Here is a 12,085-nt window from a genome sequence, read left to right as displayed (position 1 = left end):
ATGGCATTTAGATATTTCATAAAATTACGAACCAGTACAGTTAAGAGGCCCGAGCCCAGCTGTGCGGCCTTACTCCTACTGAGAGCGCTCCTGAGCTCCGTCTCTCTAACCACCTTGCAGCAGGAGGCATTGCCTTGTGTGTGGAAAGCAGGGGAGGGCCGAACCCTGGCCTCACAGTTGCAGCAGCTTTCCACTGTGGGGACTAGGGTCTTCCCTCATGGCTCAGTGTGTGCGTGTTTTTCATAGGGAAGGAGTAGTTTACAAGGAGTGGTTTGTTGCTATTGTTTTTACTCAAAAGATTACAAATTTTAGTCAGTCTTTGATTTTATACTGCCATGAAATTTTATTTCTTCCTATAGCACCTTGTTCATTTTCAGTTATAAAGTAGTCATGTACTGCAGGGTTGTCTCAACTCCATTTGCACAGATTCTGGGGGAAATTTTTCTGAGCAGGAGGACAAAGTTAACAGCTTGAGAGAACTTAATTCTGTGAGTGTGAAGAGTTAACAATCTGCTGTTATAGTACTTGTTTGAATACAGGAAGGATCTATTCAGTAGGCTTTAAAATTTTCTCTTGCAGAATTTTGTCCCTTCATTGGGCTATTCATGAGCTATTTTGCTTACATGGCTTCTTACCGATCATTATCATCATTCTCTCTGTCTCTCTTCCGATCATTATTATCATTCTGTGTCTCCCTCCCTCCCTCCCTCCCTCCCTCCCTCCCTCCCTCCCTCCTCTCACTGTGTGTGTGTGTTGAAAGGTCAGTGTCTAGCTTTTCCAGATTTTTTATTTGGATTGAAACTGCTTTTCTCACTTTCAGAAATCAGTGGTGGGAAACACTAACACAGGCCGTCTGCGGGCCGCTCCTTGCAGGCAGCAGTGTGGGTGTCCCCGAGCAGGCTGCAGGCTGTGGGTGTGCATCCCATTTTCTCAGTGTGCAGTAGGGTTTTCCTGATCTCAGCCTGTGTTCCTTCCCTGCCATGGAAGGGAGGGGCAGCAGGTGGCCCCACAAGGGAAGGAACTCTGCATTCATTTTTTCCTTTATTCATTTGACTTTGCATTTATTATCCTCAGAAGGCTGAGATAATTTTTGCAGTGATGATGTTTATTTGCAGAGGTCTGAACTAAATTCCACAGGTTCCTTCTGGTTTGAGGGGTGGGAAAATGCAGATAGCTGATTGCTGCGATGGGACAGCATCATCCTGTAGTTGGATTTCTCAGCCTTCATCTTCAGTCCTGACCTGCAGGGAGGTCTGCTGTCAGCAGCAGGTGCCCAGGGCAGACCTGGGCAAGGCCTAGTTTCAGAGTGCATGTTTTCCATTGATGGATTGACACACTGTTGGTTTGGCAGAGGGCTAAAGCCTTAAGTGAACAAATGTAGCTAAAGGTTGAAAGCATTAGGTAGTTAACTAGTAGACTTTTTATTTCCTTTAGACAAAGGTTCCCTGCACTTCTCAAAACCCAGGAAGTATGACTGCCTCAGTGTTAGTTTTCTTTCTGTTTCCCCTTCTTTTTCCCCTTGTCACTTTGTAGCAAGCTAGGAAGCCATGGGTTCCACAAAGGTCATCTCTTTGTGAAAGTGGTTCACTGCCCCAGCGGAGAAAGCCAAGTGCAGTAGGTTCCATCTCTTTTTTGCCCACACAGCAGCGTTCATGTAATGATAGCTTAAGTCAGTTTCAGAACCTTGTATTCCCAGGATTGAGACTTTGATTCTGTTTTGTCAGAGTGCATATATGTCCTATTTCAGGGAAAGTAAAACAGTCATTTACAAAAGAAAGTCAATCTGTATCCTTAACATTTTAATAAAAAGTTACAACCAACTTGCTGTTTTATTTTTCTTTTCATCTCTGTTGGTCTGCTGAGTCTGAACTCACCATGTCATCAGTGTGGGGAGGGAGAGGCAGTCTTTTTTTTTTTAATGTTAATTGGAAAATCAGATTTGCAGAGAGAGGCAGAGACAGAAATATCTTCCATCTGCTGGCTTACTCCCCAAGTGGACGCAATGGCCAGAGCTGAGCTGGTCTGAAACCAGGATCCTGGAGCTTCTTCCAGGTCTCCCACATGGGTGCAGGGTCCCTAGGCTTTAGGCCGTCTTGTACTGCTTTCCCAGGCTCCAGGCAGGGAGCTGGATGGGAAATGGAACAGCTGAGATATGAACTGGCACCCATATGGGATCCCAGCACATGCAAGGCAAGAATTTAGCCATTTAGGCTACGCTGCCGGGCCCAGCCAGAGTCTTCCCTCTACATAGGAAGAGACATTCAGGGTGGGTGTGTCAGATACTGAGATTTGCTACCAGAACCAAACCAAAGCTGGGCCACCTACGGTCCTGAATGCAGGGCTGGAAGCGTGCTCTGGGGCTCACTGTGGGACAGCATGCCGGTGGCTCTCTGTGGGAGCTCTGGGTCAGCAGGGGTTGAGGCCCTCTTGTGTTAGTGTGCTTGCAAGCACTGAGCCCAAGTCCAGGGCACCTGGGTTGTATGGAAAGCCGGAGAGGATCAGTGTCTGCCACGTTTGGTGAGCTAGGGGAAGGAATCTGCTTGTAGGAAGCTCTGCTATCAGAAAACCCATAGGGACTCCAGAACCCATGCACTGAGACCCACAGCATGGGAACCCAAGTGCAGTTGGGTCTCTCAACCAAGTGTGAAATTGCTGGAGGTTGTTCTGGCTTCCGTGTTGTTCTCACATAATGTTGTGGACCCTGCGGGTGGAGGTGTTTGTTTTGTTTGAAGTGTGTCAGCAGGTACTTGGGGGTCTCAGCTTGACTGTTGCTGGCTGTGAAGGTGACTTCTGTGTGCTGTGGCCTGCCATTAGCCCAGGAAGGAAAACCTAACAGTTCATGCTGAAGGCTTAAGTACCCTTAAGGGAGGGAGGATCATGGGACTCCAGAAGGGCAGGGTGGGTTCCTGGGAAGTTGGGGTAGTGAAGATGAGTCCGTTGTCTGGGTTACAGAACTGGAGGACAACAGTGCCTGTTCCTGGAAGATGCTTGACAGTCCTGCCTCCTGTCTTTCCAGAGCCATTTCTTTTTCAGGCTGATGGCACGAGGAGCACTGGGCTCATGCTCCAGCTTTCTGCCAGGGGTGTACCAGGCAGTGCTAGTTGAATCGACAGAATGGAAGTCGTCTTTCACTAACTGTCTAGCTGATGGTAACTGCTTGAGGTTTGGTGGGGGTGGGGAGTGGCATTACAAGGGCCCTTAAACATCCATGTTCATGTCTCTGTACTCCAAGATTTGGAAAAGTAGGCACATTGGATGTTTCTTAGATTACCGATTCAAACTGTGGCTTGTAGGCTTCATCTGCCTCTGGTGCCTGTGTCTGTATGGCACGTGATATAGGGAAGTGTTTTACAGTATTGAAAAGGAGGGTCCAATGTGTAGTGACTAAAACCTCACCTTGCACACCTGGGGTCCCATATAGGTGTCAGTTTGTATCACGGCTGCTCCTTGCTTGTGGCCTGGGAAAGCAGTAGAGGATGGTCCAAAACCTTGGGACTCTGCATCCACTTAGGAGACCCAGAAAAAGTTCCTGGCTTCAGATCAGCTGAGCTTGAGCCACCTGGGAAGTGAACCAGTGGACAGAAGATGTTTCTGTATCTCCTCTCTGTATATCTGCTTTTGCAGTAAAAATAAATCTTAAAAAAGAAAAAAGCAGGGGGAGATATTGTGACTCGTGGAACAGGTTAAAGTGTAAGGCTTTACTGGAGCACAGCCATCACTGTGCCTTTAGCTTTGGTGTGCTACGACTGCAGAGTAGGGACACAGGGCCCATATAACTGGTCCTGTTAACATTCCGGCCTGCTATAGAACAACCTAGATCCATGCTGAGAGGTGGTTATGAACATCATGGAAAGTGCACACTGCCCGCTACAGGGTTGACTTGAGACACTGTCCAGCATCGCCTGTTCAAAGGGCCGTTTAATTGACAACAGCAAATCGTTTCCATGAAATTCAGCTTGTTGGAGCCTTGGCAGCAAAAGGGCCTAGTGACTTCCATGCCCCCTAGTGGATTGCTGTAGGGTTTAACATTTCTGAATACTGAGCTGGGCCCCCGGGTCAAAGGCAGAAGGTCGCCGGGGCCTGGGTCCAGCCTGACAGGACTTTGTCAGGACCTGGGCAGGTCGAGCCACGTCAGCGCTCATTTTTTCTCTTCCTTTCTCCAGCCGGACAAATAGGCGACACCGGGCCTGGAGGACCCCGCCCTCCTCCGTCCCATCTCGCTGTGACGCCACTCGCCTCATTCTCCCGGGGTTCTTCCTGCAGGACAGCTGCTCCCTCTTGGACGCACAGATTGGACGAACCCAGGAGGGCGGGGAAAGGCGGGATCGCACCCGCAGCCAATGGGTCGGTCGCAAGGGCGGCCAATCGGCTCGGGTCGGCTGGGGTTCAGCCAATCCGGCTGGACGAGGAAGACCCGACTCAGTGCGCCTGTCGCTTGCAGAGGCGTGGGTTCCCGCAGCGCGGTCTCCAGCCGGCGGGGTCGGAGTCCTCGCTGGCTCACTAGCTTCTTAGTTCTCGGGGAAGCTGCAGGTGTCAGGCCCGGAGGCCATGGGGCGGCAGTGGAGGCTCGCCATGAGGGCTGCCGAGCAGGCAGGATGCGTGGTGAGCGCCTCCCGGGCCGAGCAGCCGGAGGCGGGGTCGTGGAGTTGCAGCGGGGTGATACTGAGCCGCAACCCGGGCCTGGTGCTGTGCCACGGGGGCATCTTCCTCCCTTTCCTTCGGGCTGGCAGTGAGACCCTGGCCGCTGCCGAAGCCGTCTTCCTGCCCGGCGACAGTTGTGGCGAAGATCTGCGCCTGCAAGTGCAGTGGGCGCCAACGGCTGCTGTGGGTTCCAACGGCCGCTTCGACGAGGGCCGCCCGGGGCTGTGCACGCCCCAGTGCGCCGGCCTGGAGCCCGGCCTGCCAGCTCGGCTCCACGGACGGTCCATGCAGACCCCGCGCCGCGCCGAGCTGCTGCTGCTCTTGAGCTGCCCAGACTTTCGGGCCCACTTCAAGCGCCTCTTCGGAGACGAGGAGGCAGAGCAGTGGCGCTTCGCGAGCGTAGCGCCGGACTACGAGGCGTCAGAAGACGACGAGGAGGATCAGCTGCGAGCGCTGGGCTGGTTTGCGTTGCTGCGCGTGCAGCCCAGCCTGGAGGTGGTGGAGGAGCGCGGGCCTGCCATGGCCGTGGCGTCCCTGGGGACGATGCCCAAAGGCGCGCCGCTGCTGGCCTGCGGCTCCCCGTTCGGGGCCTTCTGCCCAGACATCTTCCTCAACACGTTGAGCCGCGGTGTGCTTAGCAATGCAGCTGGTCCACTGCTACTCACCGATGCACGCTGCCTCCCGGGCAGCGAGGGTGGCGGCGTGTTCGCAGCAGGGCCCGCGGGGACCCTTGTGGCGCTGGTGGCAGCGCCGCTGTGCTGGAAGGCCCGCGAATGGGTGGGCCTCACGCTGCTCTGCGCTGCTGCCCCTCTCATCCAGGCTGCACGAACTGCGCTTGGCCACCTGCGCCCCGCAGACGCTGCCCTGGCCGCTGTCCTGCCACCTGAGCTGGGCACGCCTCGAGTATTGCCCTTGCAAAGCCCGGGACCACCGTGGGCAGCCGCCGCCGTGCTGGTGGAGTGCGGTGCCGTGTGGGGCTCCGGAGTGGCCGTGGCACCCCACCTTGTGCTGACCTGCCGACACGTGGCCCCCCGGGAGGAGTCCAGGGTCCTGGTGCGCTGTGACACCACCAAGTAAGGCCCCTGCAAAGCTGCCCTGTGCTCCACCCCACATCAGGTCTCAAGTCTGGGGTCCAGAGCTTGTGCTTTGAGTCATGTAGGGGGCCCCCAGCTTTGGGAAGTGAGGGGTATCTGGCATGACCTGAAGGGAGCGTGGGCAAGATGCCACACTCCCAGTGGCCAGGCCTGGCTTCAGTGAGCCCCCATAGGGTTTCTTCAGGGCACCTTCTCTACCTCCTAGCCCTGCACCTCACTAGTCCTTAGAACAGAAACACATACCCCCTGCACACACCCCTGGAAGTGCTGGGAAGTCTGGGGGTCCAGAGTGCCACCCTTGTCATTGTCAGGCTGGGCCTGTGGCACTTGGCATCCCTCTTTGGCCAGATCTCCTTTCTGTATGGAAATGACACAGCACAGCTTCCTCTGGAGATAGGGCCAGACAGCCCTCAGGTGTATAAGGCACACTTTTATTCCCTGGCAGGGCAGCCACAGCTGACATTTGAGCACATGTACAGCAGGCCGATTGTTAAATTGATGGTCATGTATGGCTGGCCAAAGGCTGTTTTGACAGGAGAAAGATTCCCCAGCCCTAGAATGCAGGGTGGGCTGCATTCAGGCAGTCCTGGGCTGACAGGTGGGCAGCTGGGCTGCGACAGTCATTGTCTCCTGGCTGCAGGGCATAGCACCCTGCCAGATGGGATGGCAGCTTTGTTTTACTTGGCTCATTTCTCTGGTTCTTGTTCTGTCCTTAATTCAAGCCAACCCACAGCAGAACAGCATCTTGGTGTGTGGCAATCCCCAGCCTCACAGCTCAGGGCCTGTTTGGGTCCCTCTGATGAATCACCAAGGTTGACTCAGTATGGTGGAACCCGGCCTGGCCTTGGCATTGAAAGTCCTGTTCTTGGCCAATGGAGCAGATATAAAGTGTTGGGAAGATGGATGATTTTTTTTTTTAGGTCTGACCCCCTCCATTTCTCACTGCTCTTCCTCCTCCTCTGCTCCCAGGGAAACCACCAGGTTTGCTGGGAGGTACCCTGGCAGTGTGTAGTGGGACACCCCTGTGTCATTTTGGGCAAGTCATTTAATCTAAGTGGGCTTACTTGAAAGTAAGTAAGCCCCGTAACTTATGTATAGGATCCTGGAAGCATTAACCCCTAGCTGACCAGGGTCCATTCTTGTGGCAAGACACAGGGCACATTGGTAGGCATCTGTGACCCTCCTCCCATCCCAGGAAGCATTGCATGTCCTGCTCAGAGTGCCCTTGCTGGTGGTTTCTGGGCCTGACACTCAGCCTTTACGACACCACACCCATGATGTGGTCCCTCTCCTTGCCTTCACTCCCCAGAGCCAGAAGCTCAGAGAACTAGCCTGTTCTTTATTTCCCTCACCCCCAGGAGTGTGACCGTCTGGGGACGTGTGGTGTTTGCCACCCAGGAGACGTCTCCCTATGATGTGGCTGTGGTAAGCCTGGAGGAGGCCCTGGATGGTGTTGCCATTCCCGTACTCACCAAGCACTTCAATGAAGGTAACAACAGAGGGCCCAGCCTGGGGTTGACCTCACCCTGATCAATGGCAGGCCAGAGGCCAGCTCCCTTCCCTGCTGCTGCTCAACTGATACATCAGGGTGGCATTGGCTGGCATACTTGATGGGGACCTCTCTGCTTGTGCCAGCATGCCCAGGGTGCTGGGGACAGCTGGAATACTGTGGCAGGTAACAGGATATTGAGGGGAAAAGAGAAAGGTTTTCCCTTTTTTTTCCCCCCTAGGGCCCAAAATAGTATGTGGTTGTCAAGGAGCTGGGCTTGGGGTGGGGGGTGGACACGTTAGGTGATCAGAGGGGTGTACGGCCCTTTTGTGGCTTTAGTGGCTCCGATGCAGCCATGTCAGCACGAGACATCCTGTTTTGTGGGGCCAGGGTGACATGGCGAAGGAGGATACAGATGCTCTGATTGGCATTGAGATCTCCTCTGCCCTGCCTCCATTTCCACTCCTGCAAGATGGGGCTGATGCGGGGCGGTGAGGGCCGGTTGAGGTGCTGCCTGTTAAGCATACAACCCTAAGCCCTGTCCAGCAGTGGCAGAGCACCTGGAAAAAGACAGTGCCCTGTCACCACCCTCATCAAGGTCGCCATTATTCCTAGCAGAGGATGGATATTAATTCCACAGGAGCCCTGTGTCACACAGAAGTGACAGCCTGGTGTAGGTAGGGACAACCTTTGAGGGAAGCAGTTGACCAGATGCAGTGCTGTCTGGGTGAGCTGGCGGAGCGTGCCCTGGTGGAGGCGCTCTGATGTTGGGAGTTCCTGAGTAGAGAGTAGGAGGGCAGAGAGGGTAGACTTGGGAGCAGGACAAGGGAGTCCCCAGCCTTCCCCTCCTTTTCCCTCCTGGCAGGTGAGGCTGTGAGTGTGGTGGCCTACGGTGTGTTTGGCCAGGCTTGCGGGCCCTCGGTGACCTCGGGCATCCTGTCAGCCGTGGTGCAGGTGGACGGTACGCCTGTGATGTTGCAGACCACGTGTGCTGTGCACGCCGGCTCCAGTGGGGGGCCTCTCTTCTCCCAGCACTCGGGGGAGCTCCTGGGTAAACTAACTCCTCGACCCTCTCCCTGTCCCACCCTAGAAGGACCTCTGTGTGTGGGGGGTTGTGTACACTGGGCCTCAGGCTCTGGGCTTCATTAGCCCACGTCCCAGACCTCAGATTCACTGTGAGCTGGGATGAGTCAAGGGCTATGAACTCAAAAGCCTACAGAGACTGGACAGGTAGTCACTGAAGGAGTGAAGACAGGAGGTCAGGGGCCAGCCAGGGGACACTTGCTGACTAATTTTCTAATATACAGCGACTTCAGAAAGTTGTATATTTTATTTGAAAGGCAGGTTTTATGGAGGGAAGAGAAACAAATCTTCCATCTTCTGGTTCACCCCCCAAATGACCACAGTGGCTGGAACTGAGCTTGTCTGAAGCCAGAAGTTTCTTCTAGGTTGCCCACGTGGGTGCAGGGTCTCAAGGACCTGAGCCTTCCTCTGCTGCTTTCTTTCCTAGGCCATAAGCAGTGAGCTGGATCAGGAAGTAGAGCAGCTGAGGTACGAACCAATATCCATATAGGATGTCAAAGCTGCAAGCAGAGGATTAGCCTGTTATACTACTGTACCAGCCCCAAGAGGTTACTTTTTTTTTCCTTTTTCTTTTTTAAAGATTTATTTTTGTTTGAAAAGTAGATTTACAGAAACAAGGACAGACAGATCTTCCATTCACTGGTTTGTTCTCCAAATGGCCTTAATGGCAAGAGCTGAGCTGATCCAAAACCAGGATCCCAGAGCCTCCTCTGGGTCTCCCACATGGGTGCAGTGTCCCAAAGGCCTTGGGTCATCATTTGCTGCTTTTCCAAACCCTGAGCAGGGAACTGGATCAGAACTGGAGCAGCCAGGACTAGAACTAGCACTCATGGGATGCTGGCCACTGCAAGGCGGAGCCCCCGTGCTGGTCCAGAGCTTAAATTCTTGATGTGGCTGATAGTCTTATGGTGATTAAGGCTATTGACATGAGGCAAAGGAGGTACAGAGCTCTGTACTGTTCCAATAGGGCTTCTGTAAGGTCTTTCAGCTGTATATGCTAAGCAGGCGACACAGACTTTGCCGTGTCAGACACTGTCCTGGGTACGTGGGAGAAGGCTCGCACAAACCCGATCCTGCCCCTCATGCCGCTGGTGGGTGAGGAAGGTAACACAATGAGTGAAACCCACACCAAGGAGAGAGTGCAGTGAGGAAGGGGCAGGTGTACGCAGCAGGCAGCCGTGTCTCATCCAGGGGAGCTGAGGCTCTGGGAGGTCCCAGGAGGTGCCCTTCTTCCCTTTCTCCATCTGCCTGGGGCCCTAGCTCACCACCTGCTCCCTGATCCTTAACAGGTATCATCGCCAGCAACACCCGAGACAACACCACAGGGGCCACCTACCCCCACCTCAACTTCAGCATTCCCATCACACTGCTGCAGCCAGCCCTGCGGCGGTACAGTGAGACTGGTGACCTGGGCGGCTTCCAGGAGCTGGACCATGCCACTGAGCCAATCCGGGTGGTGTGGAGGCTGCAGCGACCCCTGGATGAGGTCCCACGGAGCAAACTCTGAGGCCGTGTCACCATGCCACCCCCACCACTGAGGAGAAAAGCGTTTTGTGCCATAGGAAGTGAGGTTGGGGCAACAGCAGCCTCAGGATCCAGGGCCTTACCTGGGAAAGGGCCCATTCCTTCCAGGCACTGGGACTCCCTTCTTGATTCCCCACCTCTCTGTTCCCAGAAGGGGAGCCCTGTCCAACTGCACAAAAGCCCTGGGCCTGCGAGGCACGTGCTGACCACCAAGGCAGGCAGTGCCCTGGTGTTGTGTCTGTGCCACCGAAAGCCACCAGTCACCTGGCACAGCTGCTTCCCGGGGAAGCTGGGTTCCCGTCTGCTTCTCATTCCGAGGTAGGGCAGACCGAGGGCTCGGGCTTCCACAAGACACCTCAGCAGAGAGGCTCTGCACTGAAGACCAGAGACATGGAGGGCGGAGACCAGCATCCCTTGCTCTGCCAGAGCCCTGGGCCGTCTGTCACAGTGCCTTCACCTCCTAAGCCCACAGCTTGGGTCTCAGGGATCTAGGGGTGGAATGCTTGGTTGGGACTTTAGAATAAACACATTCTGTTGGAGGAATTCAATGCATCTATAGAATTGCTTTTTTTTTTTTTTTCCTTTTGAGAAATTTGAATTGGGGCAGCCAAGCTGGGGTGAGGTCTCCGCCTCCACCTCCCTTTTGTGCATTCCTCTGGCAGAAGGAGAAAAGGAAGCATGAACACCTGTTACACTTGCATTCCTCTGGCAAGCACTTGGTCCCACCCTGATGCTTTTTAGCCGCATCCCTGCATCACAGGAGAGCACTGCCTCTGGTACCCAGTGGTCTGGCTCTGTCAGGCTGGCCTTGTTTCCAGGCTATGTTAGGGTTAGCAGGAGCATAGGCTCCCACGCTTGACCTAAAAACGGTGGGCTTAATATTCAGACCCTCCTGGACAAGTGGCAGGAAGCACCATGAGATGCTAGGTGTTGGTGATGACTCTGCATCCCTAGTTGCTTTCTTGGCTGGCCTTTCCCTCCTTAGAGCTGTAGCTTGCTTTGGGCCACCCAGCACCTTCTGGCCCTTTTCTGCATAAACTCTTTGTCTCTGGCTTTCCTGGTCAGGTGATCCCTTGTCTGATTTCCTGAATGACCAGGAGAACCGAGAGCCAACTGGGCCACTTGTCTTCTTGTGCCTTGCTGCCTCCTCACTTCCAAGGAGCCACGGGCAGGATGGCCCCATGTAGGCCAGCTAAGGATCCATACTGAAGTCTGGCCTGCCAGTGCAGCTGGCTGCCTTGGTCAAAGCTGAGGGAGCAGTTACAGTAGAGGGCCAGAGGCATGGGCAAAGCAGAGGCAGAGGGTACAGGATGGAAACCAGGAGACCTGATAGCTGGGTGGCCAAGGCAGATCCAAGTCAGCCTGTCCCTGAGGACAACTCCTTGTCCAGGGTGTGATTGTATGCTAGGTTTCATTTTCTTGGTGTGCCCTTGAGGCTCAGCCCACGGAATGAGAGCTGGGGACCTTGAACCACCTCTAGGCCTGGCTTAGAAGAACCTCCTATCTGCAGCTTCTGAGCAGTCATCCCCCTTCCCAGTTGCCTCCGAAAGAGAACTTGGAAGGCATATGTTCAGCAAGGCAGAGCTCTAGAAGGGAGCAGCCTCTTGAACAGGCTCACTGCCTGGAACTGGTACTGTCAGGACTTGCCCTTGCTAAAATACAGTTCTATAGCTGCAGTACTGTCCCAAGCCACATGCCTGGGGAGAGGAGGGGACATAGGGACCTGTGCCCTGGCCCTCAGGCCCACACGCTCAGCTGCAACTCCCTGTAGGACATGAGCACATGTCTTGCTCTTTTGCTCCCTGTTTCAGTTTCTCTAGGATTCTGGGCTGACTCCAGTCCCTGGAGGTGCAGCAGTAAAGCCACCTGCTGATACCAGGCTAGCTCAGTACTTGATGGCTGACAGCAGTGACTCTTTCTCCTCTTGGAGTCTGTGACCTTAGATACCACACCTGCTGGTTCTCTGGAATGCAGTGGAACTGTTTGAGCCTCTAGACCCCCAGGCTTCCCAATTCCCCCCTGGCACTTGGAAATATAAAGACAAAAGAGGGGCCCGGCGCGGTGGCGCAAGTGGTTAAGTCCTCGCCTTGCACGCCCGGGATCCCATATGGGCGCTGGTTCTAATCCCGGCAGCCCCGCTTCCCTTCCAGCTCCCTGCCTGTGGCCTGGGAAAGCAGTTGAGGACGGCCCAAAGCTTTGGGACCCTGCGCCCGCGTGGGAGACCCGGAAGAGGCTCCTGGCTTCGGATCGGCAT

General features: G+C 54.6%; 1 protein-coding gene across 3 annotated transcripts; it reads left to right on the top strand.

Annotated features, from left to right (window-relative positions):
• The first annotated feature begins 4,464 nt into the window (after positions 1–4,464).
• On the top strand, positions 4,465–10,371 carry TYSND1 (trypsin like peroxisomal matrix peptidase 1). 3 transcript variants are annotated; one of them, XM_040975884.1, is made up of 4 exons: positions 4,465–5,714; positions 7,094–7,224; positions 8,090–8,275; positions 9,597–10,371. In XM_040975884.1, exons 1-4 carry the CDS (start codon positions 4,549–4,551, stop codon positions 9,812–9,814), a joined length of 1,701 nt encoding a protein of 566 aa, XP_040831818.1. In that variant the 5' UTR covers positions 4,465–4,548; the 3' UTR covers positions 9,815–10,371. The 3 variants fall into 3 exon arrangements, with proteins under 3 accessions (XP_040831818.1, XP_040831820.1, XP_040831821.1); XM_040975886.1 differs by having other exon boundaries at positions 8,131–8,275; positions 9,597–9,800; XM_040975887.1 differs by lacking the exon at positions 8,090–8,275.
• Positions 10,372–12,085: the final 1,714 nt, after the last annotated feature.

This window comes from Ochotona curzoniae, unplaced genomic scaffold (assembly GCF_017591425.1).
Source record: "Ochotona curzoniae isolate NIBS_2020 unplaced genomic scaffold, NIBS_Ocur_1.0 contig_2692, whole genome shotgun sequence".
Classification (NCBI taxonomy): Eukaryota; Metazoa; Chordata; class Mammalia; order Lagomorpha; family Ochotonidae; genus Ochotona; species Ochotona curzoniae.
The sequence above is the reverse complement of the archived record's forward strand: the minus strand, read 5'-3'. Positions and strand labels throughout refer to the sequence as shown.

Bases quoted from the DNA above. Each gene is read 5' to 3' on its own strand.
- TYSND1 (XM_040975884.1), top strand. From the start codon at position 4,549: ATGGGGCGGCAGTGGAGGCTCGCCATGAGGGCTGCCGAGCAGGCAGGA. The intron at 5,715-7,093 runs GTAAGGCCCCTG...CCTCACCCCCAG, and splicing joins GTGCGCTGTGACACCACCAA to GAGTGTGACCGTCTGGGGAC. The intron at 7,225-8,089 runs GTAACAACAGAG...CCCTCCTGGCAG, and splicing joins CACCAAGCACTTCAATGAAG to GTGAGGCTGTGAGTGTGGTG.